Source organism: Mauremys mutica, chromosome 2, assembly GCF_020497125.1.
Source record: "Mauremys mutica isolate MM-2020 ecotype Southern chromosome 2, ASM2049712v1, whole genome shotgun sequence".
NCBI lineage: Eukaryota > Metazoa > Chordata > Testudines > Geoemydidae > Mauremys > Mauremys mutica.
Window position 1 is genome coordinate 99,435,149 of NC_059073.1, and position 27,264 is coordinate 99,462,412.

The window sequence follows — 27,264 nt, forward strand, 5'->3', positions numbered from 1 at the left end:
ATCTATTGTTTTCTTTTAGACAGTAAAACATTTTGGGTAGAGGTCAACAGCTCACTGTGATCCACCATTATGCCATACATGGAGGGGTATAAACATTTCAGCAAATCAAAACAATGTTTTTGAACACTGGCATATTACATGTTTGTCATTGAAAAAAATACTTTTCAACTGTGTGTTTTATGACTAACGTGGTGAATTTATAAAACCACACACCACACTTTTGTTTAATCAAATTCTGATTAAACTCCATGTAACGGGGCACATGCCTTGCCCCTCCGGTTTGGCCCTTCTCTCCCTCTTCTCAGAGACTCAGGGACACTTCAGGCTGGTGCAACACCCATGCTCTTTATTTGTGATCATCCCCACCACCAGTTTCCAACTATACTCAGGCTTTTTACAACAGCTTGGCCAGGCCTGTGGTAGGCTAGCAACAGACTAGGAGACTCCCAGCTCTCTCTGAGTCTAGACCTGACCTTCCACTCCCGTCTCTGTCCCGGTCTCCACCCCCGCCCTTGGTCTCACTTCCTCCCAGTCTTATAGCTCCCGGTAACAAGTCTGGCAGGTGTGATCAGTTACCAGGCAAGCATCAGGCTACCTACCCAGCCCCAATCCAATCCCCCTGACTGAGGCTGGAGTGACAGGAGCTGATTAAGGCAGGGGTGGGCAAACTGTGGCCCGCGGGCCATGTCCGGCCTGTCAGAATTTTTAATCCAGCCCTCAAGCTCCCTTTGGCGAGCTTTCCACACCACTCCCAGAAACAGCAGCATGTCCCATCTCTGGCTCCAATGCATAGGGGCAGCCAGGGGGTCTGCACACTGCTCCTATCGCAAGCACCACCACCCTCCTCCCCCAGCTCCCATTGGGCAGGAACCTGCGGACAGGGCAGCACACAGAGCTGCCAGGCTGGCACCGTGCCTCCGCATAGGAGCCAGAGGGGGGCATGCTACTGCTGCTGCTTCCGGGAGCTGCAGGGGCAGCACAAAGAGCTGCCTGGCTGCGCCTCCATCTAGGAGCCAGAGATGGGACATGCCACTGCTTCCAGGAGCTGCTTGAGGTAAGCACCACCCAAAGCCTGCATGCCTGACCTCACGCCCCATCCCCCACATCCCCAGCCCTGACCCCCCTCTGAAGCCCTCAATCCCAGCCCGGAAACCCTCCTGCACCCCAAACCCCTCATCCCCACCCCAGAGCCTGCACTCCCAGCCAGAGCCCTCAACCCCTCTTGTGTCCCAGCCCCCTGCCTCAGCCCGATCCCCCTCCTGCCCTCCTAACCCCTCAGTCCCAGCCTGGAGCACTCTCCTGAGCCCATAATCCCTCATCCCAGTCTCACCGCAGAGTCCGCCATACAATTTCATAAGGATTCATGGCCTGCCATACAATTTCTATATCCAGATGTGGCCCTCAGGCCAAAAAGTTTGCCCATCCCTGGATTAAGGCCTCTCTAGCAGCACCCTGCCATACTCAAGGTTAAATGAATTATGTTTCCCTTGGGGATTGTCACATCTGATCAGTAGGTATATTATTTGACACATTCTATGACCAAGAACACCAAGTATAACCTTTATAAACAGATCCTACCAAACTCACAGTCTATTCTGGTCAATTTCATGGCCACAGGATCTGAAAATTAGTCTATTTCATGTTTTCAGATGTCATGGTATTGTAACTGTGGGGATGCCGACCAAAAAAGGGGTTGTTGGGGGGGGGAGGGGTCACGGTATTGCCACCCTCACTTCTGTGCTGCTTTCAGAGCTGTGCTCTGAAGGTAGCAGCCGTGGAGCTTCCTGTAGCCAGAGAAGGCTCCCAAAGGTGGAGGTGGGTCTAATCTCCCCCATGCTGCTCGGAGTGCACCAGCAGAGGGCTCTTAGCTGCTAGTCCCCGCCGGAGTAGGGAGGGCCAAGATTTGCTTTCCCCTGCACAGCAGGTCTTGGAGGGAAATCGGATCCACCTCCAGAGGCAGTGCAGAAGTGAGGCTGGTACACCCTCACTTATGTGCTGCAGCAACTGTGGAGCTTCCTGAAGCCAAGGGGAGGTTCCCAGAGGTGAGTCTAATTTCCCTCATGCTGCTGGGGGAAGCCCCAGTCAGGGGCTTCTAGCTGCTAGTTCCAGCCAGGCTCGGGAAGGACAAGACTTCCTCTTCCCCTGCACAACCATTGCAAAAAGCACCACACACATACACCCATTTGCTTCCTGCCCCATTGCTCCGCAGCCATGGGAGAGTCACAAGTGTACAGGGAGATGTGCACTTCCAGATGCAATTAGCAGCTTATTTCTATAAAATAAAGCAAGGTCATGTGAACTTGACAGGTTTTATTGATTGACACTTTACAGCAGCAAATAACACTCCCTGATTGGAAGATATGGGCATGTGAGGCGGTTTTGTAGGGCAGTGATCTCCATTGGTAGCCTCAAACTTGAGAAGCACTGCCTTAAGTTAACAAAAGCAAGTGGAAGAAAGTTCTGGTTTCAAATATCATAAATTGAATGTCAGAATGGAGCATCCAGCAACTGTCTTTCTTCATTCTGTCTCTGCGCTGAAAACACCTGTCCATGTTTAGACACAGCTCTCTCTGCATCCATGAAGTTCATTGGAACTGTCTGAAAATACCGAGCTAGCCTTGAGGGGTGGGCAATTCTGCCTTCAACAGAGTTCCAAAGTTGTAACACAGGCAAACTACAATCCGCATCTTTTGCGATATTTTTATAAGCAGGAATCTCCAACCTACAATTCTTGTCCAAGCCAGGAATTACATTAAGTGAGGTTAAATCAACCATCAACAAGTACCGGTACCTTTGTGCAGTGTCAAAAATACATAGAGTTTTCAGGAGCCCTGCTGCAGGCTGTTGAAATTTTTGAGCCATTTTTGCTACATCGCTTGACTTTTCCCTGTAGCAGCAGTATTGTCTGAGCTTCTTTGCCATGCAAGAAAACCAGTGGCGTAGCCAGGTGGAACAAGGGGGGCAGACATAAAAAAGGCGCCACCGGCTGCGGTGCTCGGGTCTTCGGTGGGCACTTCGGTGGCGGCTCCTTCACTCACTCCGGGTCTTTGGTGACACTGAAGGACCCGCCGCCGAAATGCTACCGAAGATCCAGAGTGCCGCCCGGTGAGTACAAGTGGGAGCAGCAGGTGGCGCCTTTTTTTATGTCTTCCCCCCTCACCCTCCATTCAGAGTAAAAATTAAAAAGGAGCCAAAAAATTTAAAAGGCGCCACTTGTGCTCAGTGGTGCAGCAGCCGCTCCCCCTGCTCCCCCCCCCCCACCACAGCTATGCTACTGAAGAAAACTCCTGCTGAACACTGGCATTTAATTCAACATTGTCAGACTGATGTTCATTTGACTGTGCTTCCAGCCCAAAATAGTACATTGTTGTAAGCTTGGTGGATTGTGACATGCCAAGATTCGAACCAAATGATTAAGTACATCAGTCCTGTGGCATTCTCGGCAACAAACTGAAGTTGCTCATTCAGCTGAACATTGTTTAGAAGGCTTGAAAATTCTGTTAAAACCTGCGTTTTTGATGTCAGTGTCAGCTCTTCTGAGACAAACTCAGTAGTACTTCAGGTGAGCTGCATGGTATTGTACAGCAGCCAAAAACTAGGAATTCCAATGAGTAATTACTGGCCCTGGGGGAAGTACAATATTTTGTTCCCCGATTTCAGTCATGTTTGCAATGTGCTGCCTGTATCAAAGTTTGCAGCTTATACAGTGTTTAAAGATCTTTTTAATGCAGCTGACCAGTTTATCATCTTTACCAAACTTGCTACTCCACAGCTTACTGATAAGAGAAATTATATGCGAGTTACATGTAATATGGACAGCATTTGGCATTAGGCCTTGGAAAACAGATTTGAAAAATTTCATGCAAGTCGAATCACTTATGAAAACAGATACTTTGACAAATCCGCACCGTATTCTGAAATGGTTTTAATTACCACTTGAGAAACTGTAGTATAGCAAGAGCATCCAAGTAAACACGGTCAGCAAGCACTGTTAGCTTTCCTGTCTGTACATCTTTGGTCTTGTCAGCAATAAAATCAAATAGAACATTCAGTACGTAGTTGTCTTGCTCATCTGTGGACTCAGACGAAATAATTTCATGAGTTAATTTGAGACTTCATCTCCTCAAAATGTGTAGCAAAAACCTTTGGAAGGTAGTCCTGTTGGAGCTTATTCACACTTGGTAGGCAACCAGCATTTTGTGAATTCACGCAGCTTTGAGTGATTAAGTTTTTCCAATGATATATTTGCACCTGAAATTGCATCCACAGGTTCCAGTCTAGCTAAATGATGGGTCTCAGAGCTCTCTGTCATCTTCTTAAAAAGAGATGAAATTGGATTGTGTTTTTTTAACTTTGCTGGGAAACAATGCGCTATCTGCAGCCCTCTTTCTGCTTCTATGGGTTTCCGAGTCTAATCATTGTCACAGATGTGTGATCCAAGGAAACACACTGCAGGCTTTACAAAATACACCATTGGCATGTAGAATTTGGCTTCCAAATTCTTTCATAGAATCCACTGCAGTAATGATTATAGAGGTTTTTTATTTACTTTGAACACTCATTTTCAAGTAATTTCACTTGTCTTCTGGTAGGCTGCCAATTGAGAACACTACACTACAACCCCTCCCCCCCCAATGTCTCCATCTCTACCAATCAGTGAGTTGAATCCTGAATGTTATTTGCTGCTGTAAAGTGTCAATGAAAATATCCTGTCAAGTTCTTGACCTTCCTTTACATTTTTATTTAAACAAGCTAATAATTGCATCTAGAAGGGGTGCAGCTCCCTGTACAGTGATCTCTCCCCCCACAGCTACAGAGCGATGGGGGCAGGAAGTTATTGGGGGCGGAGCTTCCTGCAGCTGGTGGAGGTACCCATAGATTAGTCTGATCTCCCCCCAAGAGCGGCCAATGCAGGGGAAGAACAAGTCCCACCCCAGTGTAGCCGGGACTAGCAGCTAAGAGCCCCCAGTCCTGCCTCCTCCCTTGCAATACACTAGATTTCATGGGGGAGGTCTGATTTCACAGTCCATGACATGATTTTCACAGCCGTGAATTTGGTAGGACCCTATTTATAAAGTCTGGTCAACTCTGAGCCTCCCCATCTCCACCTTCCAGGGGACCAAGGAACATCTGCAAATGTGGGCAGCAAATCCTGACGCAACTCTGGAATCATTTACCTGGAGTGTGGTGTTTTCAACTGGTCAACCAGCAGCCCTTCATCTAAAAGCTCTGAGTATCTGCTGAGCCCTTTGGATGAATAAGGCTGTAGTGTACCCGACATTTTTAACTCCTTGAGGGAGTTAGGGAAATGAACTGAGCCCTACTAACAGGTCCAGCTCCAGGCATCAGCGAAGGAAGCAGGTGCCTGGGGTGGCCAATAGAAAGGGGTGGCACTTCGTCCGTTATTGGGGCGGCACGTCCGGGCTGGCGGCAGCGGCACTTCAGCGGCAGCTCAACCGGCCCGCCTCAGCCTTCGGCGGCAGGTCCTTCACTCCCTGTCTTCCTCCTCAGCAGCACTTAGGCAGCAGCTCAATCGGGTTTTTCTTTTTGTTTTTCCTTTTTTTTTTTCCCGCCGCTTGGGGCGGCAAAAAGGCTGGAGCCGGCCCTGCCTACTAAAGGCTAAGTCAGGGAAATGAAATCTCGCCACTTAAACAAGACCGTATTCTCCTGTTCTCTATCCATGTATATCTTCTGCAACCTATCCCTAAATATATTTCTCTGTCAATAGATATTCAGTAACCCTTTGTTGTAAGTCAAAATTTATGTTGAGTATTTATAAAAGGTGAAACTTCAGTGCGCTAGCACCGAGAATTCTCTCCCTCAGATGCTCAGCTGGCTGGTTCTTGTTCACATGCTCAGGGTCTAATTGATCCCCATATACAGGGTCAGGATGAAATTTTTCCCCAGATCAGACTGGCAGTGACTTTGGGGGGTTGTTGCCTTCCTCTGCACATAAGAGAGTGGGTCCCTTGCCAGGACTGTCTGTGTATATCTCATTTAATCATTTCCCCACCATTGCAAGGCCTCTAGCTAGTGCATGTCGATCCCTCCTATGCTCTCCCTGTGGGTCTCATTTATTTCAGTCTCATTTCTGTTGTTGAGTTTAATGTGCTGGCAGCCTGTGACATATAGGAGGTCAAACTAAATGATCTAGTGGTCCCTTATGGCCTTAAACTCTTATGACTTCAATACTTCTAGTAGGAGGAAGAGGAGTATACATATCAAAGTTTAAAATAAGAGGAACATGCCAGCAATATCAACCTTTTGTAATTACTGGACTGTTTAAATGTTTGAAAAAGGGTAGTTCAGTAGAATTGTCTATCCTCCAGTACAGAAAATGTCTGATGTCTACAGCAAAGACAAACTGCTAAATACCATTAACCAAAGTCTAAAGATAAGATACTTTCCAGACTCACCAACTCTAACCCAAAGAAGCTGTGGTCCTCCCAAACATCTTCAGATACTGCATCACCAATAAGAAGCACATCTTCAGAAAGTAATTCAAGAACTTGCATTGTCACTCTACTACTGCCTATGAATGAAAATGTGAAAGATGTTACAGCAGTTCAATTGTAGACAGCGTATAAATGATTTAGTGTTAGTAGAGCAGCACCTTTTCAGCCAGGGAAAACTTTAACTTTGAACATCTGTAAATTTAATTTTCTTGTGCATTCATGTACTCAGTTAGCATCAATTGTCACCATTGCAACATCCAGCAATAGCTTTGAATCACGTCTACTTTTTCTTTGTTTTCTGGAAAGAACATTTTAAGAGTTAATTCACTAGAGAACTCACTATTCACCAAGAGTACTAGCCCCTCCCCCCCAGTTAAGATCTTAACATGGTTTAATTCTTTGTACTACAGACAGCTCTTCACATGCTAGTCCAGGAGCGGCCAACCTGTGGCTCCGGAACCACATGCAGCTCTTCAGAAGTTAATATGCGGCTCCTTGTATAGGCACCGACTCCGGGGCTGGAGCTACAGGCACCAACTTGCCAATGTGCCGGGGGATGCTCACTGCTCAATCCCTGGCTTTGCCGCAGGTCCTGCCCCCACTCCATCCCTTCTTGTCCCCTCCCCTGAGCCTGCCATGCCCTAGCTCCTCTCCCCCCCACACCCGAGCCTCCTGCATGCCACGAAACAGCTGATCGGGAGGTGTGGGGTGGGGAGGGGGAGGTGCTGATTAGCAGGGCTGCAGGTGGGAGGGAGGCGCTGGGAGCAGGTTTGGGCGGGGGGAGAGCTGATGTTGGGCTGCCGACGTATTACTGTGGCTCTTTGGCAATGTACATTGGTAAATTCTGGCTCTCTCTCAGGCTCAGGTTGGCCACGCCTATGCTAGTTGATGATTCTGACTGCTTAAGCCAGCCAGTCACATTTCTTGTGAGGAAAAAGTCACATTCCACCATGGATTCTTTAACTACCCTGAATTCACAATGGTCAGCTTACTGAAATGATAAATTCCTTCTTCTAAATACAGCAGCACCATGTTTAATAAGGAAGAGCTACTTGGATATTTTTCGCTTCTTCCCCTTCACCCCCCATAAACAAAGAAGATATTAGTTCTTATCATCAAGCACTAGAGTATTTAAAAAGCAGGGAAATAGATTTTGTACAGAAGCTGTTAAACTTTAATATACACCTCTACCCTAATATAACGCGACCCGATATAACACAGATTTGGATATAACGCGGTAAAGCAGAACTCGGGAGGGGGGGGAAGGGCTGCGCACTCTGGTGGATCAAAGCAAGTTCGATATAACGCGATTTCACCTATAACGTGGTAAGATTTTTTGGCTCCTGAGGACAGCGTTATATCAAGGTAGACGTGTATTTTCCAGACTGTTTTAATGAGTATAGCCTATACTAGAAAAGCTACCACCAATGACATTTCTATTGTATTACTGTGCCTGCTGTTAGCATTTTTGTAAGTGAAGAGACATTGCTAACCTTGGGTGAACTCCTTGAATCGCAGCTGAGATGACAACTAGGGAACAGTTGCTCAGAGAAGACACTCCCGGAAAAAAAGGCTAATGTATATTTACCATGGATAGGAATTTTGCCAAATAAAGTCAGTTGGCTATATGAGGAAGGACAGGATACGAATGTTTACATATAAAGTTTTATAGTATTGCAGACACATTTTACCATTGCTGTGGATATGATATTATTTGACTGATCTTTTTAGCTCAAGGATAAATCTGTCTGAAACTTCCCACCTGGACAAGTAGGAGAGAAAGTTCTCCCCATTCTTGGTGGTTTTGTTTTCAACATAGAATACATGTTTCCACACTAGCCTATGTACTAGGATAGCAGCTCCCTACTTTTTGTCAAAGGCTGGTAGATGGATGATTCTGCTATGCTCTTTCCCACCATCCCAAGCTACTGTCACAGACTTCTTTATTTTTTTGGTCCATTTTCTCTCTCTTGTTCTTCAACCTGGGGACCTTCGCCTTGTTACTCCCATCCCCCCACTTCCCACTCCTTTTTTGGTCTTCTTTTTTACTCTTTTATTTTGTAAGCCCCTTTTCTTGGTCCCCATTAACCAGAAGGTTACATTCTGCTTAATGTGGATTGCCTATTGGTGACTCCTTGAGGTAGGCCTTCACGTATTCTTACAGCTGAGAATCTGGGAGCAAAAGAAAATTGGCAAGCCTGCAGATGTGCTGTACATGAGAGTTGCCACTAAGCCATTAGTGGCCACAAAAGGAGCACAGATGGAAGTCTGGCAGCTTTCAAAGTGACAGCTGCTGCTTTATCTGTTGCATATTTATAGGGAGTGGACTCAACATCATGCAGTTTTCTCAACAAATTAGGCCCTGCCTCCCAGCATGGGCAAAACTTTAGTAGGGCTAAGTTAGGTTTGGCATTCTCAATGCTTAAGGTCTTCTTGCAACTGACTCACTGGGTACATTTTCTTCCCTATGCTTCCACTCCTTTGTGACATACTTGCTTGTACTTCTGAGGGTATTTCAGGAAGAAAACCTGAGGTCCACACACTACATTTTAAAAGTTTCCCATTTATAGGTCAAGTGGGTCACTGTAGTATTCCTGATCTTAGTTATGGTTTCAAACATATGTTTATTTAGTAGTGAAATGCTACATTTCCACAGTAAGCCCCCTGAGGGTTGATACTTGATCTGGAGTCTAGATGTGTATGAATTCTGATCCAGAAGTAGTCAGTAAGGTAAGACTGAAGTGAGAGTGTGGAAAAGGGAAAGAGAAAACATTTAAGAATTGGCAAAAGCAACAATTTCACTACCTAGTGAAGGAAACATCTCCATTATCCATCATCGAGGTGGAATGAAGTCTCAAGGTTCAGTGCAACCTCATGAATACTGATAACAGCAACAGCAGCCAGAGCATTTTCTAGCTGGAGACTGCACCCACTTCTCACAGATAAAGACTTAGCTAACGTGATTCACACTTTTGTGACTTCCAAGCTAGACAATTGCAATGCACTCTACCTGGAAATGACTATGCAGCCCACATGCACGCTACAGCTGATTCAACATATTGTGGTCCTCTTGCTAAACAAAGTAGAATGGTGAGAGTATCACACAATACTCCACATAAGCATCCAGTCCAATACCAAATAAAGGACCAGGACCTTAAAACGTAACTCTTTCCCCAGTTTCAGCAGCACCTTCAATCAGCCATACTTTCAAGAACTTTCAAGAACTGGTACAGAGTAGAGGACCTTTGCTGTGTGATATCACCGATGGTAATCATATCAACAGAATTTCTTCAGATAGGTCTTTCTCAAATAAAGTAACATAACGGGGAGGGGCAGCTGAAAAATGAGTCCAGAAATATATTCAGGTCAGTTGTGGAACTTTGAATTTTTACTTTGACTTTTTATAAATCAAGATTATAATAATATATATTAATTTATAACTTTAACTTTTATCTTAGTGAATTTTCCAATCTGGAACTAATTTTTATTTTATATAATTTAAAATAAAAATATCTCCTACCCACTGTTAAAAGCAAAATGAATCTTTAACTGAGGGTACATCTACACTTCAGTTTAAAGTTGTACAAGAGCTAAATGACTGATAATGAATCTAATAATATGTAAATATCTTAAATGTTTTAATACTTATTTTTCTCTTTAGGTTTAAGGCAAAGGATAGTAAGGTAGGGTATGTCTATGCTACAAGCTGGGGGTGAGATTCGCAGCTCACGAAGACATACTCACACTAGCTCTAATCAAGCATTGCCATTAGAGATCAGAAATGCTAGGTAAATACTTTACGTTCCCACTGTCATGCTGCTCTGGCTACATTCTAGTTTTAGTGAACAAGATCAATTAAAGCTACCATATGCCTCCTCAAGCTGAGACTCACACTCTAGCCTGAAGTATGGACTTACTCTGAATTACTATCCTTTGCCTTTTAAAGATCAAAATAAGGTTTTAAAGCATTTAAGATGTTTACATAGTATTAGATTCATTATCAGTCATTTATTACATTTAAACTGACTAGATATTGGGAAGTTCTTAAAGTCTGAAATTAATGCAGACAAGCATTTCCTCAACCTTGTGTGATGAGAGTTTTAAATTAAGCAAGGAAAACTAAATAGTAACCCTACCTTGTTCACTTAAGGAGTCACAAGTACAGGTTGATTTCTTTAGGTTTTCAAATTACTGCACATTTCCACGTTTAGTTAGTTGAAGTCCTTTTACAGACCTCTTCGCTGTGAACCAGCTGTGACACATAGGGTACAGCTATACTGGCATACAAGACCTGTGGCTGTCCCAGGAGGCTAAAAATTACTGGGCAGACATTCGGGTTCAGGCAGGAGCCTGGGCTCTGGAACCCTCCCCCATCACATTGCTGCATAGATGTATGCTTATGCATCATCCAAGGGAACTAATCTTCCCCCAACTGCCAAAGCTGTTTTGTCAGTTGAAGAGAAGACTGTACTGTGAATCTGGGGCTTTGCAGTGGCAGACTCAACTGAAAGGCCGCATGCAAAAACCAGAGACTAGCTTGAAATGTATCTGTTCTGCATAAATTAAATAACCTTAGATGTCACACTGTATAATTATAATTCATTCTAGCATTAAAGTCTATGAGTGAAACCCTGGCCTGTTTGAACTCAAGCGGAATTTTACCATTGCCTTCAATGGTGCCAGGATTTAACACTATGAATCTATGAAAATGCAGACTTCTTCTGCTGTTCTGGCAGATAACAGAAAATATAAATATATCCTAAATAAATTTAGATAAATTGCCCATTAAAATACTTCTCCTGATAAAGTTATCTGGATATTCCATTTACCAAAACAAATCCTGTAACACCACACGTCAAAAGTGACCTGGATTTTTCAGCTGGCTAACTAATATAACTGACAGGTTATGTAGATTTCTTACAGGAAAGGCATCCTCGTTCCTTTCTGCAACCCATCTGATCACCACTTTCTTTTAGTAAAGTCATTAATGAAATGCAAGAAGACAGGGCTGGCTCTGACTTTTTTGCCACCCCAAGAAAAAAAAAAAAAAAGGAGGGCGGCCGGACCCAGAGGCAAAGCAAATGGACCCTAAGGTTCTATGTCCACCCAAGAAGAAAAGGCCTGAACAATATAGAAAATCTAAATGTTTCTCCCACACATGAATATTTTCTCACATGGACAAGGCCAAGAAACATTCCGGGTAGACCAGGACTGCATGACAGGAAGCTACAGAGCTAGCCCCGGAGATGACATACCTGCTCTAGTGAGAGTGAGTGAGTGAGTGAGATCTTTTTCTTCATAGTTATTATATAGAAATAATTTTTCATTAAAATGAATTTTTATTTTAAAAATGTGAATTGCATAAACTTATGGAGGGAGAATATAGAGACACCTGTAAAGGATACTAGTAAAGAGAAAAAAGAGCCGCACATTCATGCTAGTTTCAGAAAAAAAACAAGGTTTAGTTGAGAGAGGGTTTCTTTTCTGCTTGCCAGTCCACACACCCCTGTTCCATTTTACTTTGTCTCAGCCAAACTCACTATTTCTTCTTCCCTTTGAATCACACTACATTCCTCTGTCACCTTCCCCATGCATTCAATCTCTTCCTGCAGCCTTTTTCTAAGGCAAAACAGAGCCAGAGATCTACTCGCCAATCCAACTTTACAGGGGCTGACCAAATACCCCACAACAAAATAACCACAATAATGTGATTAATGTGCTTAAGAATGGCTGCTTTTAAAAAAAAAAAATTCTTTACAAAGCACCAATTTTGAAAATATTATGGGACTCTCCTACTGGGATGGGATACAAAATGAGGAAAAATAAGGATTCCTGCACACACAAAAAAATCTAATATCCATTCACCTGTTCTTAGAAGAGGTACAGCATATTCCAGGATGGACACACAGAACTGAGGAAGGCTGAGCTGTTGGAACTGTAACTCTAAAGTATCCTCACTTTCCAGGTCTGGCAGGTCAATGTGCCCTACATCCAGCGGTGACTGCAGATTTATTCTGGAGTTTGCACTAGCATGAGTACTGCTTCCACTAGAAAGCAAATACAATATAGGAATTAAACACTGTCAAACAAAACAAACTTAAATAGTCTTTAAAAAAAAAAAAGTGACCTGAAGAGGTAAAAAAAGGACTGTACCCTTTTTTCCCATTTCTTTATGATTTATAAAGGCAGCCTAGCTTTTTCTCCCACAAAAAAAAGGGGGGGGGGGTACGATGACATTTTTTTCCCTTAGAAATCTACAGTATGTTAAATCTGATGTTGCCTGTTTTAGTAGAGATCTGCAAAGATGGACCTAGAACTGTGGATCGGGAATGAATGGAGTGTTGAATCTTTGACCAAAAAGAGCTTTTCCTTCTGTCTGTTAGATGTTTGTGCTAAAACTAACGGCAGGTCTACACTACACTACTTAAGTTGACCTAAGTTACGCAACTCCAGCTACGTGAATAATGTAGCTGGAGTCAACATACGTTAGGTTGACTTATTGAGGTGTCTACACTGGGTTGGGTCAATGGGAGAAACTCTCCCATCAACTTACCTTATGCTTCTCGTTCCTGTGAAGTACCGGAGTCGACGGGAAAGCGATAGGTGGTTAATTTAGCAGGTCTTAACTAGACCCGCTAAATAAACCCTTGGTGGATCGATCGCCGCAGCATCGATCCACAGTAATTGGAGACAAGCCCTATGTAATAACAAAATAACCCAAAGTGGAGTAGTCTGAATTAAAGTCTCATTTCAATAAATAAATTCTTGGTATCATCTATGTCATTTCCCTGCTACCTCTCTGGCTACCCATAGAATCTTCCAGGAAAGAACAGTCCCCAAATCTGAGCTACTATATCTATAAAGTGAGAACACTTTATTGTATATTGGTTAGATCCACTAACTATTAAGACTCAAAAAGGTATCACCACTGACTAAATAAGAATTCAGTCTTTTTAAATCCTCAACTAATGACCTAGTAAACGACAATGATTCTTGCAGAGTGATTACAAATCTTGGACCAAGATGAGTACCACATATACACACTGACCTTTAAATTTTAAGAGTCTCCAGTAAATTAGTCATAAAGTTTGAGTTGTGTGGCTAAATCATGCACAATTGAAATTTTATGTGGTCAAGCTTGTATGCCAAAAATCCTTAGAAACTTTTTATGTAAGTGTGTATAATCACAATAACCAGATTAAATTACACTCACTCTAAATTTTTTCTATGTTCCCAACTGTTGAAGGGAAACAAAAAATCCCGATCTCAATACTTGTCAAGTAAATAGCAGAAGAAGTGGTTTTCAAATCTCACTGTAAACCGAGTCCACACACAGTGAATTGCTGATTTCTTATCTTTAGTCATTTGAAAGAGTGTCAGGTATTTGTAGTTCATCTGTAAAATACCAGTCTTCTCTCTCGTAAGAGCAGAATGTGAGAGATCAGAAGGATATTACAAATTGTGAATATCATTTTAAATTTAAGTTTCTTTATTTTAAAGACTTTTTCCAGTTAGCATCCTAATTTCAACAATTAGACTTACAGTAGAATCTCAAAGTTATGAGCACCAAAGTTACAAACTGACCGGTCAACCACAAACCTCATTTGGAACTGGAAGTATGCAATCAGGCAGTAGCAGAGACCAAAAAAAACAAATTCAGTACAGTACTGTGTTAAACGAAAACTACTAAAAATTAAAGGGAAAGCAGCATTTTTCTTCTGCATAGTAATGTTTCAAAGCTGTATTAAGTCTATGCTCAGTTGTAAACTTTTGAAAGAACAAAGTTTTGTTCAGAGTTAAAACACTTCAGAATTACAAACAACCTCCATTCCTAAGGTGTTCATAACTCTGAGGTTTTACTGTACATGTTTTCCCACAAGCTGGCTAGGAGCAAAATAGGTAATTCTGGTAATAGGCAATAGGCTTAACTTAACCTCCCACTTTGTTCACCTGGAAGACGCTGCATCCCAGTCTTGGCCATCACCTCTGGGACGCTGACCAGTACGTCCAATCACAGATGGTCGAGGGCTACTACTTCCAGGCGATGGATTCTGGGAATGGTGAGGTCCTCTTACTTCTTGGCCATAGGACATAGAAGAATTCTGGGAAGCTGTACCTTATGCAACAAAAGCAGAAAAATAAATTTACCACACACCTCTCAGTCTTACAAACCACACAGTGAAGTATGAAAAGTCCAAGCGGGGTAACAAACGGCAAAAAAAAGTAGCATAAGAAAAATAAGGAGGAAAGTACAGGAGATTGGCACAAACTACTTGAGTCCATATGAATCTCAAAAAGTTCAAAGGTTCATTGCAGACTAACATTAAAAAAAAAAAATTTAAACATAATTCTTGGGTCTGTAAAATTCTAACAGAAGTCTCGCATGAATATTTTGTGGTATTTTGGTACTTCTGCTTAAAGTTCTAGAAGTGCAGAGCCCAGTAAAGATTTTTTTTTTAAGTTATCTAAGCCTTAAAGAAGTTTGGGGTCAGCTTTTGGTTAAAGATTTGTGTGCTCTTACTCAAAAAATAAGTGCTCCATTCGTCATGTAAAAAATGTCTGAATCTTGCTATAAGTGCAAAATTCAGTTCAGTCTTAACTACAGAATCACAAGCAGGGTTTCTGTAACAACATGCTTGCAATGTTTTATGAACAGCTCTAAAATCAAAGCAGGCAGAGGTAAAGATGAAATTTGGCAGAGTAATAGGCCATGGAAGGAGAGGGTGTCCTTCAGTCTTTAGTGAAAATCAGTCATGATTTTGCTGGGTCATGAAGCTTTGCTTCTAGATCCAGAAGTCCCAGGTTCAAATGCTGCTGTTGATGTTTTAATTTTAAAATTAATTTATTTGAGTTCTCCTCTCCATTTGAGGCCTGTACAGTTGGACTCTCAGTAACTAATACACCTAGTTTTACAGGTGGAGAAGCATAAGAAAGAATTCCAATTAATATTTTTAGAATCCTAAAACATTTATAAAATATTTTTTATTTAACACATGTAGCATGCACAGCCTACATGTGATAGAAGAGATTCATCATCACTTTTGAGCATGGCAGCCATCCCAAACTCACATTGCTACAGGATGGAATTTTCAAACATGTAAAGTATCACCTTTAGAAAAATCCATTCCACAATCACACACCACAACATTACATATACACACCTTGGTCAGTGGAGAAAAAGCCTGGATCTCTGTGAAAATTAAGCCTATTTCTTAAGAAGATACATAACTGTTGCAGGCATGACACCGCCTGCAAGGCTAAGCGGTGTTTTCCATCTTTTCCAAAAGCCAGCTTTAGTAGAGACAGAAGGCTCTAAAAACACAAGGATTAACAGAAATTTGTAAACAGAAATAAAATAACTTCTGAACCAGGGTAAGCAAAATCATACTGAAAGCACAGTTAAAAGTTCTTTGTTCATTGAAGGCAACATTATTAGTCTAAGGAGAAGCGTGTACTTCACGCTAGTTTCAAATGAGCCTTTGTCACCAGCCTAGAAACAACTTTTATGGGAGATACTTGCCATTCACCTTAGCCAGAAAAATATGGAGAAAAACCCCAATTCACAGTATATATAGATTAGATGTTGTGAACAGCTAAGCAGGAGACTATAAAAAAATTAAAAATGCAGGTTTCCTCTCTTAAGTGTGCCATATAGTAAATTCCCTTTTCTCCTTCCACTTAGCCAAACATTCATTTAATTAGTGTCCACTCTATCTAAATACAGAAGCATCGGCTGCAGATGGATTATCAGGAAAATTTATTTGAGCTCCCACTTTACAAGACTTGTTTTGTAACCCAACGGAAAGGTTTAGTTGATGGTAGTTCTAACCTGAACAATCTTTGGTCTTTGAAGGAAAATCTCAGCAGGGAAATCTTGCATAATAACATCCTGTAGAAGCTCACATGTACTCCAAATTAAACTGTGGTTATTACTTCTCAAAGAGCTAAAAATCAAGTTGAAATTCAGTTAATGTCAGAAATACTAGAACAGTGGAAGTCATCAGAGGTAGACGTTTCCTTACAAAGCTATCAGTGCAATTGAAAGCCTTTTCCAAGTAAAGGTTCCTGGTTGTGTTATTTCTGTGGACAAACAACATAAGAACGGCCACACTGGGTCAGATGAAAGGTCCATCAAGCCATGTATCCTGTCCTCTTACAGTAGCCAATGGCAGGTGCCTCAAAGGGAATGAACAGACAGGTTATCAAGTGATCCCTGCCCCGTCACCCAATCCCAGCTTCTGGCAAACAGAGGCAAGGGTCACCATTCCTGCCCATCTTGGTTGATAGATTCATGGAAGATAGCCATTGATGGACCTATCTAGCTCCCTTTTGAACCCCGTTATAATACTGACCTTGCCAGAGGGTGTTGTGAAGGAGTTCCACAGGTTAACAGTGCACTGCATGAAAAAATACTTTCTTGTGTTTGTTTTAAACCTGCTACCTATTAATTTCACTTGGTGGCCCATTGGTCTTGTATTATGAGAAGGAGTAAGTAACACTTCCTTATTTACTTTCTCTGTACCACCCATGATTTTATAGACCTCTATCACATCCCCCCTTAGTCGCCTCTTTTCCAAGATGAAAAGTCCCAGTCTTATTAATCTCTCCTCATATGGAAGGGGTTCTATCCCCATAATCATTTTTGTTGCCCTTTTCTGAACCTTTTCCAATTCCAATATATCTTTTTTGAGATGAGGTGACCACATCTGCACGCAGTATTCAAGGTGTGGGTGTACCATGGATTTATATAGAGGCAATATGATATTTTCTGTCTTATTATCTATCCCTTTCTTGATGATTCCCAATATTCTGTTCACTTTTTTGACTGCCGCTGCACATTGAGTGGATGATTTCAGAGAATTATCCACAATGACTCCAAGATCTCTTTCTTGAGTGGTAACAGCTAATTTAGACCGCATCACTGTATATGTATAGTTAAGATTATGTTTTCCAATGTGCATTACTTTGCATTTAACCACATTAAATTTCATCTGCCATTTTGTCGCTCAGTCACCCAGTTTTGTGAGATCCTTTTGTAGCTCTTTGTTGTCTGCCTGGGACTTAACTATTGTGAGTAGTTTTGTATCATCTGCAAATTTTGCCACTTTACTGTTTACCCCTTTTTCCAGATCATTTATGAATATGTTAAATAGGACTGGGCCCAGTACAGATCCCTAGGGGACACCACTATTTACCTCTCTCCATTCTGAAAACTGATCATTTATTCCTACCCTTTGTTTCCTATCTTTTAACCAGTTACCAATCCATGAGAGAACCTTCCCTCTTATCCCAGGACTACTTATTCTGCTTAAGAGCCTTTGGTGAGGGATCTTGTCAACGGCTTTCTGAAAATCTAAATACACTATATCCACCAGATCTCCTTTGTCCGCATGCTTGTTGACCCCCTCAAAGAATTCTAGTAGATTGGTGAGGCATGATTTCCCTTTACAAAAATCATGTTGACTTTTTCCCAACAAATTATGTTCATCTATGTGTCTGACAATTTTGTTCTTTATGATAGTTTCAACCATTTTCCCGGTACTGAAGTGAGGCTTACTGCCTCACATAAATTGCCAGGGTCACCTCTGGAGCCCTTTTTAAAAACTGGCATCACATTAGCTATCCTCCAGTCATTTAGTACAGAAGCTGATTTAAATGACAGGTTACAAATGACAGTTAGTAGTCCTGCAATTTCACATTTCAGTTCCTTCAGAACTCTTGGGTGAATACCATCAGGTCTTGAAGACGTATTACTGTTTAGTTTATCAATTTGTTCCGAAACCTCCTCTAATGACACCTCAGTTTGGGACAGTTCCTCATATCTGTCACCTAAAAAGAATGGATCAGGTTTGGAAATCTCCCTCACATCCTCAACAGTGAAGATCAATACAAGCAAAATGTTACACCCAAACTCAGTTCCATTTGGATCAAACCAAGTTTCAACCTAGATTTCTCAAGGAGAAGCTACTTCCTTAACCCCTTCGGAATTTTAAATTGAGATAAGAAAATCAGAAATTCCCTGTGAACTTAGTCATTCGCTATGGTAAACAACAAATTGACTCATGTCATCAGTAACAAAATTCTACCATTACCACTACCCAAATTAGCAACATTGAGAATTTCAGTCAGAGGTAAGAATTTACATAAAGGAAGCCCAATTTAGAACAAATGGCATTTACTCTAACTTTACTGTTGTTTTCCTTTTAAAAAAAGTTCTTTTCTCCACCAATTTCCCTTTCTCAAGTCCTTCTTTCCTTTTTCAATTTTCTTTCACTCCACCCTCTCTTCCCCACTGTGCCTCTTCTTTCATTACAAATAGTTTTTAAATACTCAAGCCAAAGTAGCAACCTTGTCCTTTTTATGAACCAGAGATCTGTCAGATTTAAAGGGAAAATTAAAAACATTAAATAGATTTTCCAGATTTTAGAATTTATCACATGGGAAAAGTAGACAAATCTGTTTCTTCTGCAAACAGTGATAAGAATCAGTTGGAGATGGAATAGGTCTGTTAAGTAATCTAGTCCATCTTCCTCCATTATCTCTGTACTAGACATACACTATCTTCTGTTTTGTCTATTCTTAAGTGATTCAAGCAACAGAAGTTTTTACCACAACATTTTAAAGGCTTTTATAGTCTAAAATTCCACCATTAGAAAATGATCTAGTTTTCAACAAGGGAGTAACATCAAGGTTTAAAGCCTTTCACACCAGGAAGGAGGAGTGTTTGGCTCAAGGAACTGGAATTGAGATAAAATAGCTACAGCTGTCTGGATTCATATCTACCGTATTTTCCGGCGTATAAGGCGACGGGGCGTATAAGACGACCCCCTAATTTTACAGTTAAAATATAGGTTTTGGCCTATATTCGCCCTATAAGACGACCCCCCCCCTTCCGAGGGGGGGAGCCCAGAGCCTTTTAAATCCCAGCCGCGGCCGGGAGTCAGAGGGCTCTGGGCTGCCCGCTGCGGCGGGGAGCCCAGAGCCTTTTAAATCCCAGCTGCGGCCGGGAATCAGAGGGCTCTGGGCTGCCCGCTGCGGCGGGGAGCCCAGAGCCTTTTAAATCCCAGCCGCAGCAGGAAATCAGAGGGCTCTGGGCTGCCCGCTGGGGCGGGGTGCCCAGAGCCTTTTAAATCCCAGCCGCGGCGGGGAGTCAGAGGGCTCTGGGCTGCCCGCTGCGGCGGGGAGCCCAGAGCCTTTTAAATCCCAGCCGCGGCGGGGAGTCAGAGGGCTCTGGGCTGCCCGCTGCGGCGGGGAGCACAGAGCCTTTTAAATCCCAGCCGCGGCCGGGAATCAGAGGACTCTGGGCTGCCCGCTGCGGCGGGGAGCCCAGAGCCTTTTAAATCCCAGTCGCCTGCTGTTTATACCCGGCGTATAAGACGACCCCCGATTTTTGGGCGTTGTTTTTTAATATAGAAAGTCGTCTTATACGCCGGAATATACAGTATTTTAGTTACTAATAATGATTTGGTGGCCCATGCAAAGTAAGTTCATGATCTCATTCCAGTTAGTACCAACAAATTGTCCACATCCCAAAACCCACAAATTGGCAGTGTTGGCTGACCCAAAGCAATTTATGCTAAAGACAAAGGTACAGGACAAAGTTAACACACTGCAGTGGGTAGCGTGTACTATGACTGCTATCAGTCTTCAGAATAGCTTTCATAATCACTCAACTCATTTAAAAAATATTCACAACAGGAGTAGTTAGTGCTGAAAAACAAAGTTTGAGTGGTTGAAATCCAATGAAGTAAAAAATATAAACTATAAAATCTCCATTACTATACCTTTCATTTGATGAAAGAACATGTCTATCCGTTGTGGTCAGTGTTAACCAAGGAAATGTGGAAAACTTCAAACATTTCACTGCCTGATTTACTGTTAAAAATAGCAAAAGTATTTTAAAAAGCATATTTCAAAAATGTTAATGTACTTCTTTAGGAGAGTCAATATTTGCAGCATGTGTACAGTGAATTTTTAGTTATAAAACCTGATTGAACTACATCTATTTGAAGAGCTGCCAATGCATTGAGTTTTCAGCAGAGTAATCAGAGAATGAACAAGTTGCAGTAACTCATTGATATTACATAAAAAGATTCAGTAAGGAGACGTAGCAGCAATATTTCCCCTACCTTAAATGCATCAATCTGTAATCTTATTTTGTTCTGCTGCCAAAACACATACTTTCCCAAACTTGAACGTAAAATAATTTTATTTCCAATTTCTACACCTAATTGTAATTTGTGTAATTTCTGCACTTTGTGACAATATCTTGTTAAATTAACCTTTTAATTAAAAATTGTATGCAAGTAATTTTGTATTCCTAATGATGGCCAATATGTTGCTGAAAAGTGAATTAGTGAAAGAAGTATGGTAACATCAATGTCAACTTGTAAAACCTAGTTTTCATCTTGTCACGCTACTGATAAGAACACAATTAAAAGAACATTACACATTATGGATTACTTTCCAGCATACTGGTCTGATTCACTGGCTATAGAGCAGTGTTGGGCAACCTGCGTCCCATCAGGATAATCTGATTGCAGGCTGCAAGACATTTTGCTGATGTTGACTGTCTGCAGGCATGGCCCCCAGTGGCCAGTGGTAAGAAAATTCAGGCAGGGAAATGTGTGCAGGCTTTGAGTGTTTTAGAGGGAGCCGGGGGTGGGAGAAGGGGGTGTCTCTGGATCTGTACATCTTTTATGCTCTCTCAAGTAAAGAATGACTTGTTTAGAAACATTTGCAAAAAGACTTTGGGTCTGTTTCCCTCAACTATCATATGTCCATGTCCCTGAAAAGGTGAACTATAAATTCACAAGGTGGAACTCTGGAAAAGGGTGTGCTTGAACTACTGAGGCTTCTGGGGCTAGGAGTCACTGGCAATGGGGCCCCAGGGCCCCATTTCCTTAAAGGGGTAACAGACAGAGACCATGGACAGGAAATATGCCAAAGAAGCCAAGGGAACAGACAGTTCTGAAGCCTACTCAGATCACAGGAAGCTTAAGAGCACACATGTCCAGCATATGAGATCCAAATACAGCAATAAGACGATTGTCCAGTCAGGGGAAGTTTGACCAGGGCCACGTGTGACAGAGGTACTTCTGCTATGTTTCTGCTATAGTTATCTCAGTGATACTAGATAAATAAAAAAGCATTAGTGCCATTTACTATTTAGATACAGGATAATGTTTTCAAAAGCACCTAGGTCCCATTCTCAAAAAAGACTTAGGCATATAAGAGTCTATATTTCATTGCAAGTTAATGGTATTTAGGCGCCTAATTCCCTAAGTCACTTTTTCCAGTGGGACTTAGGTGCTTTAAATTTTAAAATATTAAAAAAATTTAAAATGTTCTAAATGTCTACTTTTAATTGTTACTCCACTAGAATGGAGGTTTATCATCTCTACCACTAGAGTTTCTATGAGGCCAGTATTCACAAAATGGCAGCAGGAAGCAGAAGGCACAACAATGCCAAGTGTAAATTAAAAGATATTGGAAATTATATTGTCCACAGAATCCTCTATTGAATATATGGATATGACAGAATTATCTCAATTGCATACCAACTGATCTTTTGGGAGGGATTTCCATCTGTTGCAAATTACTTCTGCCTTGGTGAAAATATCCAGTGAATATTTCTTCTTGGGGTAAAACTAAACCAAACAAAACATGGCAGTAAATAAAAAAGCACGTTTTCATTGTATATAAATACAATATTTTTCTGTATTCTGTGGTTGAATTGTTTACTACTTTATCCCTAAATTATAAATCTTATCTATAGGAAAAATGGAGTTAAAAGTCATTTCAGATATTACACTTTGCCCGAGTCCTCTCGATTTGTAATTTTGCAATCACATTCTCCAATTTTTATGAGGTTTCTCTGTTTCCTTCGTGTCCCACATAAACAGGGAAACTGACTATATACAAAGTGCTGCCAAATGAACAAAGTAAACAAAACTGAAAGAGAGAAAATGTTTTCCTTTAATGTGAAGTACTAATTTTGTAACAAAATAGGTAAAGTTTCCAAAGAGAATAATAGTTTAGAGATACACAGTCAACCTTAAAGTAAGTAGCAGGTCAGCTCAGTAGTTTACTGGGCTTTTAGATATATATAAATAATAATTAAAAAAATGAAATACACACACACACCGTATCATTCTAATATCCCTTTGGAACATCAGTAGGAATATGGATTCCCAAAAGTAAGCTTCAGAAAACCAAGTTAGGAATCTCATTTGGTCTAACGACATCCATGCTGTTAGCCTGATTTTTAAATTTCCCCTACAATAAAAAAGGCTAACTATTTATAGAAGAGGCATTTATGGCTTCTGATTTAAAGAATTTAGTAAAACTAGCACATGCTTCTCACATATAGTTTACACTGGAACCAGAAGTTACTGTAAGGTAGTAATTGTGATATTTAGGGTAGGCATATGAGAGGGACTGCAGCTTAGTAGCTGTGAGGGGCTCACCACATTTCATACACACAATCAAAACTGGAGAAGTAAAAATCTGCCTGAACTGTCAAAAAAGAACCAATAAAACCAGTTAGGTTCTCTAACACTAGTTAATGGCCTAATCTTGATTCCTCACAGAGGCCCAATAAACAAGTTATGCACAGAGAAACTGTGGAAGAGTCGGAAAGGCTGCAAGAGCCCCAAAAAAAGAATTGTTCCACTCTCATACACTGCAACCTCAAAGTTAGAATAGCTGCTGACACTACCTTTCCCCACACACAAGGGGGTTAGGCCAGTGAGCAACATAAATGATACATCATCATCCTTTCCCACAAACATCATGAGCACCAGATAAGGAGCCCCATAAAACAAAACTCTGTAGTGCCTTCTCCCAAAGAGATTTGTGCTCAGAGAGCACGAAGGGAAAACGAACAGAGTGTAAACTAGAATATTCTTTTTAAAATACCAAGCAAGTAAACTTTTCAAAAATACAGATTACCTGGTTTGTCTTCTGATGGTAAGGGCTGTCCTTGATAAGACACTGCTGGATAATTGGCAGGAATTTCTGAAGGAAGTAGGAAGAGCCCATCTAGAATCCCATCAATTACAGTCTGCAGATGTGGATCCATATTATGACGAAGTTGAGAAAAGAATTCCACTGCACCAATCCCAACCAATTGCCGGACAGCAGACGGATGCTAGATCAGAAAGAGGACAATCAGTTAAGACATGCTGGCAATTTCTTAAAGTTTCTATACTACATCAGAAAGACAGAGCTATTGAACTTTAATTTTCTGTAAGATAACAAAAAGCTGAATTTAAGTTTTTCAACTCAATATCAAATGTTTTTCCACATTGTTGTATGGTGATTAGCGCAGGGAACTGGGAGTCTGGGGATCCTATTACATGCCCAACTTCGCCAATGACTAGCTGTGACACTTGGGGCAAGCCATTAACCTCTTTACATGCATCCAACCGGGCAATTATCCCCCTATTTTTCAGCAATAATGCTGCTGTGCAGATATTACCAGTGCTGGAAACTTTAGGAAAAGCATTTTCATCACTGTTTTCTCTAACCCTGTTCTAAGCAAATCCCTGCTCTCCATTTTGCTGATTATTTCAGTCTATGTGGCAAAAGTGGACATTGGTCACTGCACTGGGAATCAAGTGACCAGAGTTATTTTTCCAGCTCTCCCATTGACCTGCCGTGTCATCTTGCACGTTATTTCACCTGTGTGTCTGTTTCCACATCTATACAATGGTTTTAGTGATACTTATCCTCATTTATAAATTAATCTAAGTTAGTTGCAAAGCACTCTTTAAAAAAAAAAAGAGCACTGTGTACTGTGTGAGTAAATTCCATTTACAGGCAAGTCTTATCTTACACGGGGGTTCCGTTCCACGGTTATCGTGTAAAGCGAAAACTGCGTATATTCAAAATTATATCCCCAAACCCTTTAAATCCCGCCCGCCGCTCCGGCGGCCAGGCCAGGGCAGCATTTAAAGGGCTCCTCCAGGCTCCTCGCTGCAGCAAGGATCCCGGAGGAGCTCTTTAAACACCGCCCTGCCCAGCCACCGGAGCGATGGGTGGGGTTTAAATGGCTCCGCCGGGCTTCCCACCGCGGCGGGGAGCCTGGTGGAGCCCTTTAAATGCCCCCCCCAGCCCGGCCGCCGGAGCTGCGGACAGGGTTTAAAGGGCTCCGCCAAGGCAGGGAGCCCAGTGGAGCCCTTTAAATGATGGCCCCAACCCCGCCGCCGGAGCTGTGGGCAGGATTTAAAGGGCCTGGAGTTCCATGGTGGCTGGAGCCTCGGGCCCTTTAGTTCGCCCCAGGGGCTACCAACCACCTCTGCAGCTGGGAGCCCCCTGGGTGATTTAAAGCCCCTGGGACTCCCAGCCACAGCTGGTGCCCCAGGACCTTTAAATCCTGAGGCCACGCCTCTTCCGCTTCAGGCCACGCCGCCCCAACGCCGTCCGTACAGCGTAAAGTTGAAATTGTGCATGTTAAGTGCGCGTAGGTTGCAACAGACCTGTATGTCTAATATTGTAAATGCATACTCTTTAAGAACAAAATGTTATACCTTTACCAAGTTGTCCAACAAATTTAATATCTCCTCTTTCATCGGTACTATAGGAAAATTGAACCATTCCAGCAAATGGAGAAAAAGCAACTGTTCTTGGACTAGATCAGCATATGAAATCAAATTATGATCTAATTTACACAATATATTCTTGAGAGCTCGTTCTCTTATCTCTGCAAGTTGATGACCTGTGCAAAAAAAAGAAGAAGAGGATGGTGAAGGAGTGCTAAGGAATTAAAGTGGTTCAGAAACATATCTACAATACCATTCCAATTCTTAGTTTTGTTTGGTGTCTCAGCAGGGAAATCTAAGATTTAGGAAACCTTGTGCTGCTGCTTGTCATGGGGACAAATGGTACGTCATTCTCCATCCCTGAGTCAACAGAGCATCTTCTAACGTTCTAAATTCACTTTGAAATAAAAGGCTGTATTGATAAACCCGACCTACTTTGGTTCTACTGTGTTCAGAGAAAAAGGACTTTGTGCACATTCTTTGTAAGTAAACAGCACTTGCATTAAAAAAAAAAACCACTTGACTGCCATAATCAATTTCGCCTCCTTAAGAGAAACAACTCCAAATAGGGGCTAACCCACTGGGCTCAACAGGGGAAATAAGAGTAAGTAGTATCAGAGGGGTCGCCGTGTTAGTCTGGTTCTGTAGAAGCAGCAAAGAATCCTGTGGCACCTTATAGACTAACAGACGTTTTGCAGCATGAGCTTTCGTGGGTGAATACCCACTTCTTCGGAGTAAGAGTAAGTAGTTCTGTCCATATACAAAACAACGAACAAACAAACAGAGAACAACAATAAGCTGTATCCATTCCCATCACCATGAAAGAAACCAAGTTTAGCAAAACTCCAGCCTCAGTCATGCACGGGGATGGCAGGAAGATCCGACGCGCACTTCGTGTCTGACACGGGTGCTTTGCCTTGAGCACTGGGGATAAATAACGTGTGTGCGCGCGGAGCTACCCGCGGGGCTTTGCCGGTGTCATGCACAAACCCACTGTACACGTGCGTGCGCGCACACACACACCCCCACCCACCTATCGGACACGCAGCCCGTCGGGAACCGCTCTCGCCCCCCAGCTCAGCCCCCGCTCAGCCCCACACGCCCACGGCCGTTCCCAGCCCCGCACCGCAGGGGTGTCCCGGGGCGACCCCGCGCGGGACAGTTACCGAGTTTCCTGATGAGCGGGGCCAGCTCCATCTCCCCGGCGCCGCGCTGCTTGCTCGCGCGCCCGCCCGGAATCCAACCGCCGCGTCCCGCAGCGAATCCGCTCCGCCTTGCCCGGGCGGGAGCAAGGGGAGAGAGACCGTTGCTGGGGGTGGGCGCAACAACCCGCAAGGCATCCTGGGAGGTGTAGTCCGTTCCCGCAAAGGACCCTGGGAGATGCAGTTCTTCCACCACTCTTCCCGGGGCGGCCTGCAATTCCCATGATGCCGCGCGCCCGGAACGCGTTCTGCCTTTCGGAGTTCGGTCCCCCTGCTGGGACGGGGCAGCAGGAGGCGCAGGGCGGGTCCCACGGGCTCCCCTAGGGAAGAGCCCCGCGCTGGGGATTAGCGAGGACGGGGCAGGCTGCAAAGGCCCCCAACCCTGCAGGGAAACCCACGTGGTGCCCAGCCCCGCTGGGGCTCCTCGCGGGCGCTGGGCTCCGTGTCGCTCGCTGCGGGACATGAAGTTCCCCCAAGCGAGTGAAGGGACCCAGCTCACCTGCCTGCACCGATGCTGTGTCATCAGGGCTGGCTTTACGCCTGTTCCACCAATTCCCCCAAATCGGGCCCAATGCCTAAGAGGGCCCCGCGCCCAGTGAGAATCCCTTCCCTGGCTAGAGGCGCCTTTTTAATTTTTACTCACCTGGCGGCACTTCGGGTATTCAGCGACACTTCGGCGGTGGGTCCTTCGCTCGGTCCAGGTCTTCGGCGGCACTTCGGCGGCGGGTCCTTCAGTGCCGCCGAAGACCTGGAGCGAGTGAAGGACCCACTGCCAAAGTGCTGCCAAAGACTCGGAGCACCGCCCGGTGAGTACAAGCCCCATGTGTTTTTTTACATGTGGTTTTTTTTACATCCCTGCCAGGGCCCCGTTGAAACTGTTTGAATTGGGCCCTGCAATTCCTAAAGCCGGCCCTGTGTGTCATTTCCCCCACTGCAGACCAGCCACGCAGGGGTTGCTGCTCATAGCAGTGCCAGCGTGCAGTGGAGTGAAATTATCTAAAACATAGATTTCAGCCTTACTTTTTTAGTAACTCCACAATGTGTGTGCTGCAGGGCGAAACT

General features: G+C 43.1%; 1 protein-coding gene across 5 annotated transcripts in view; it reads right to left on the bottom strand.

Annotated features, from left to right (window-relative positions):
• RTTN (rotatin) overlaps nucleotides 1–26,295 on the bottom strand; it is a 175,401-nt gene extending 149,106 nt beyond the window's left edge. For 2 of the 5 annotated variants that reach the window (XM_045006474.1, XM_045006472.1), the window contains exons 1-10: nucleotides 26,167–26,295; nucleotides 24,989–25,176; nucleotides 23,409–23,607; nucleotides 22,016–22,105; nucleotides 20,240–20,330; nucleotides 16,285–16,399; nucleotides 15,617–15,767; nucleotides 14,406–14,571; nucleotides 12,321–12,502; nucleotides 6,417–6,532 (exon numbers count right to left, since the gene is read on the bottom strand). In XM_045006474.1, coding sequence (XP_044862409.1) covers nucleotides 6,417–6,532; nucleotides 12,321–12,502; nucleotides 14,406–14,571; nucleotides 15,617–15,767; nucleotides 16,285–16,399; nucleotides 20,240–20,330; nucleotides 22,016–22,105; nucleotides 23,409–23,607; nucleotides 24,989–25,176; nucleotides 26,167–26,197 — 1,329 coding nt within the window. In that variant the 5' untranslated portion in view covers nucleotides 26,198–26,295. Of the gene's footprint in view, nucleotides 1–6,416; nucleotides 6,533–6,613; nucleotides 6,728–12,320; nucleotides 12,503–14,405; nucleotides 14,572–15,616; nucleotides 15,768–16,284; nucleotides 16,400–20,239; nucleotides 20,331–22,015; nucleotides 22,106–23,408; nucleotides 23,608–24,988; nucleotides 25,177–26,166 lie in introns of those variants that run through there. The other 3 variants (XM_045006473.1, XM_045006475.1, XM_045006476.1) reach the window with 3 other exon arrangements.
• Between the last annotated feature and the right edge of the window lie 969 nt (nucleotides 26,296–27,264).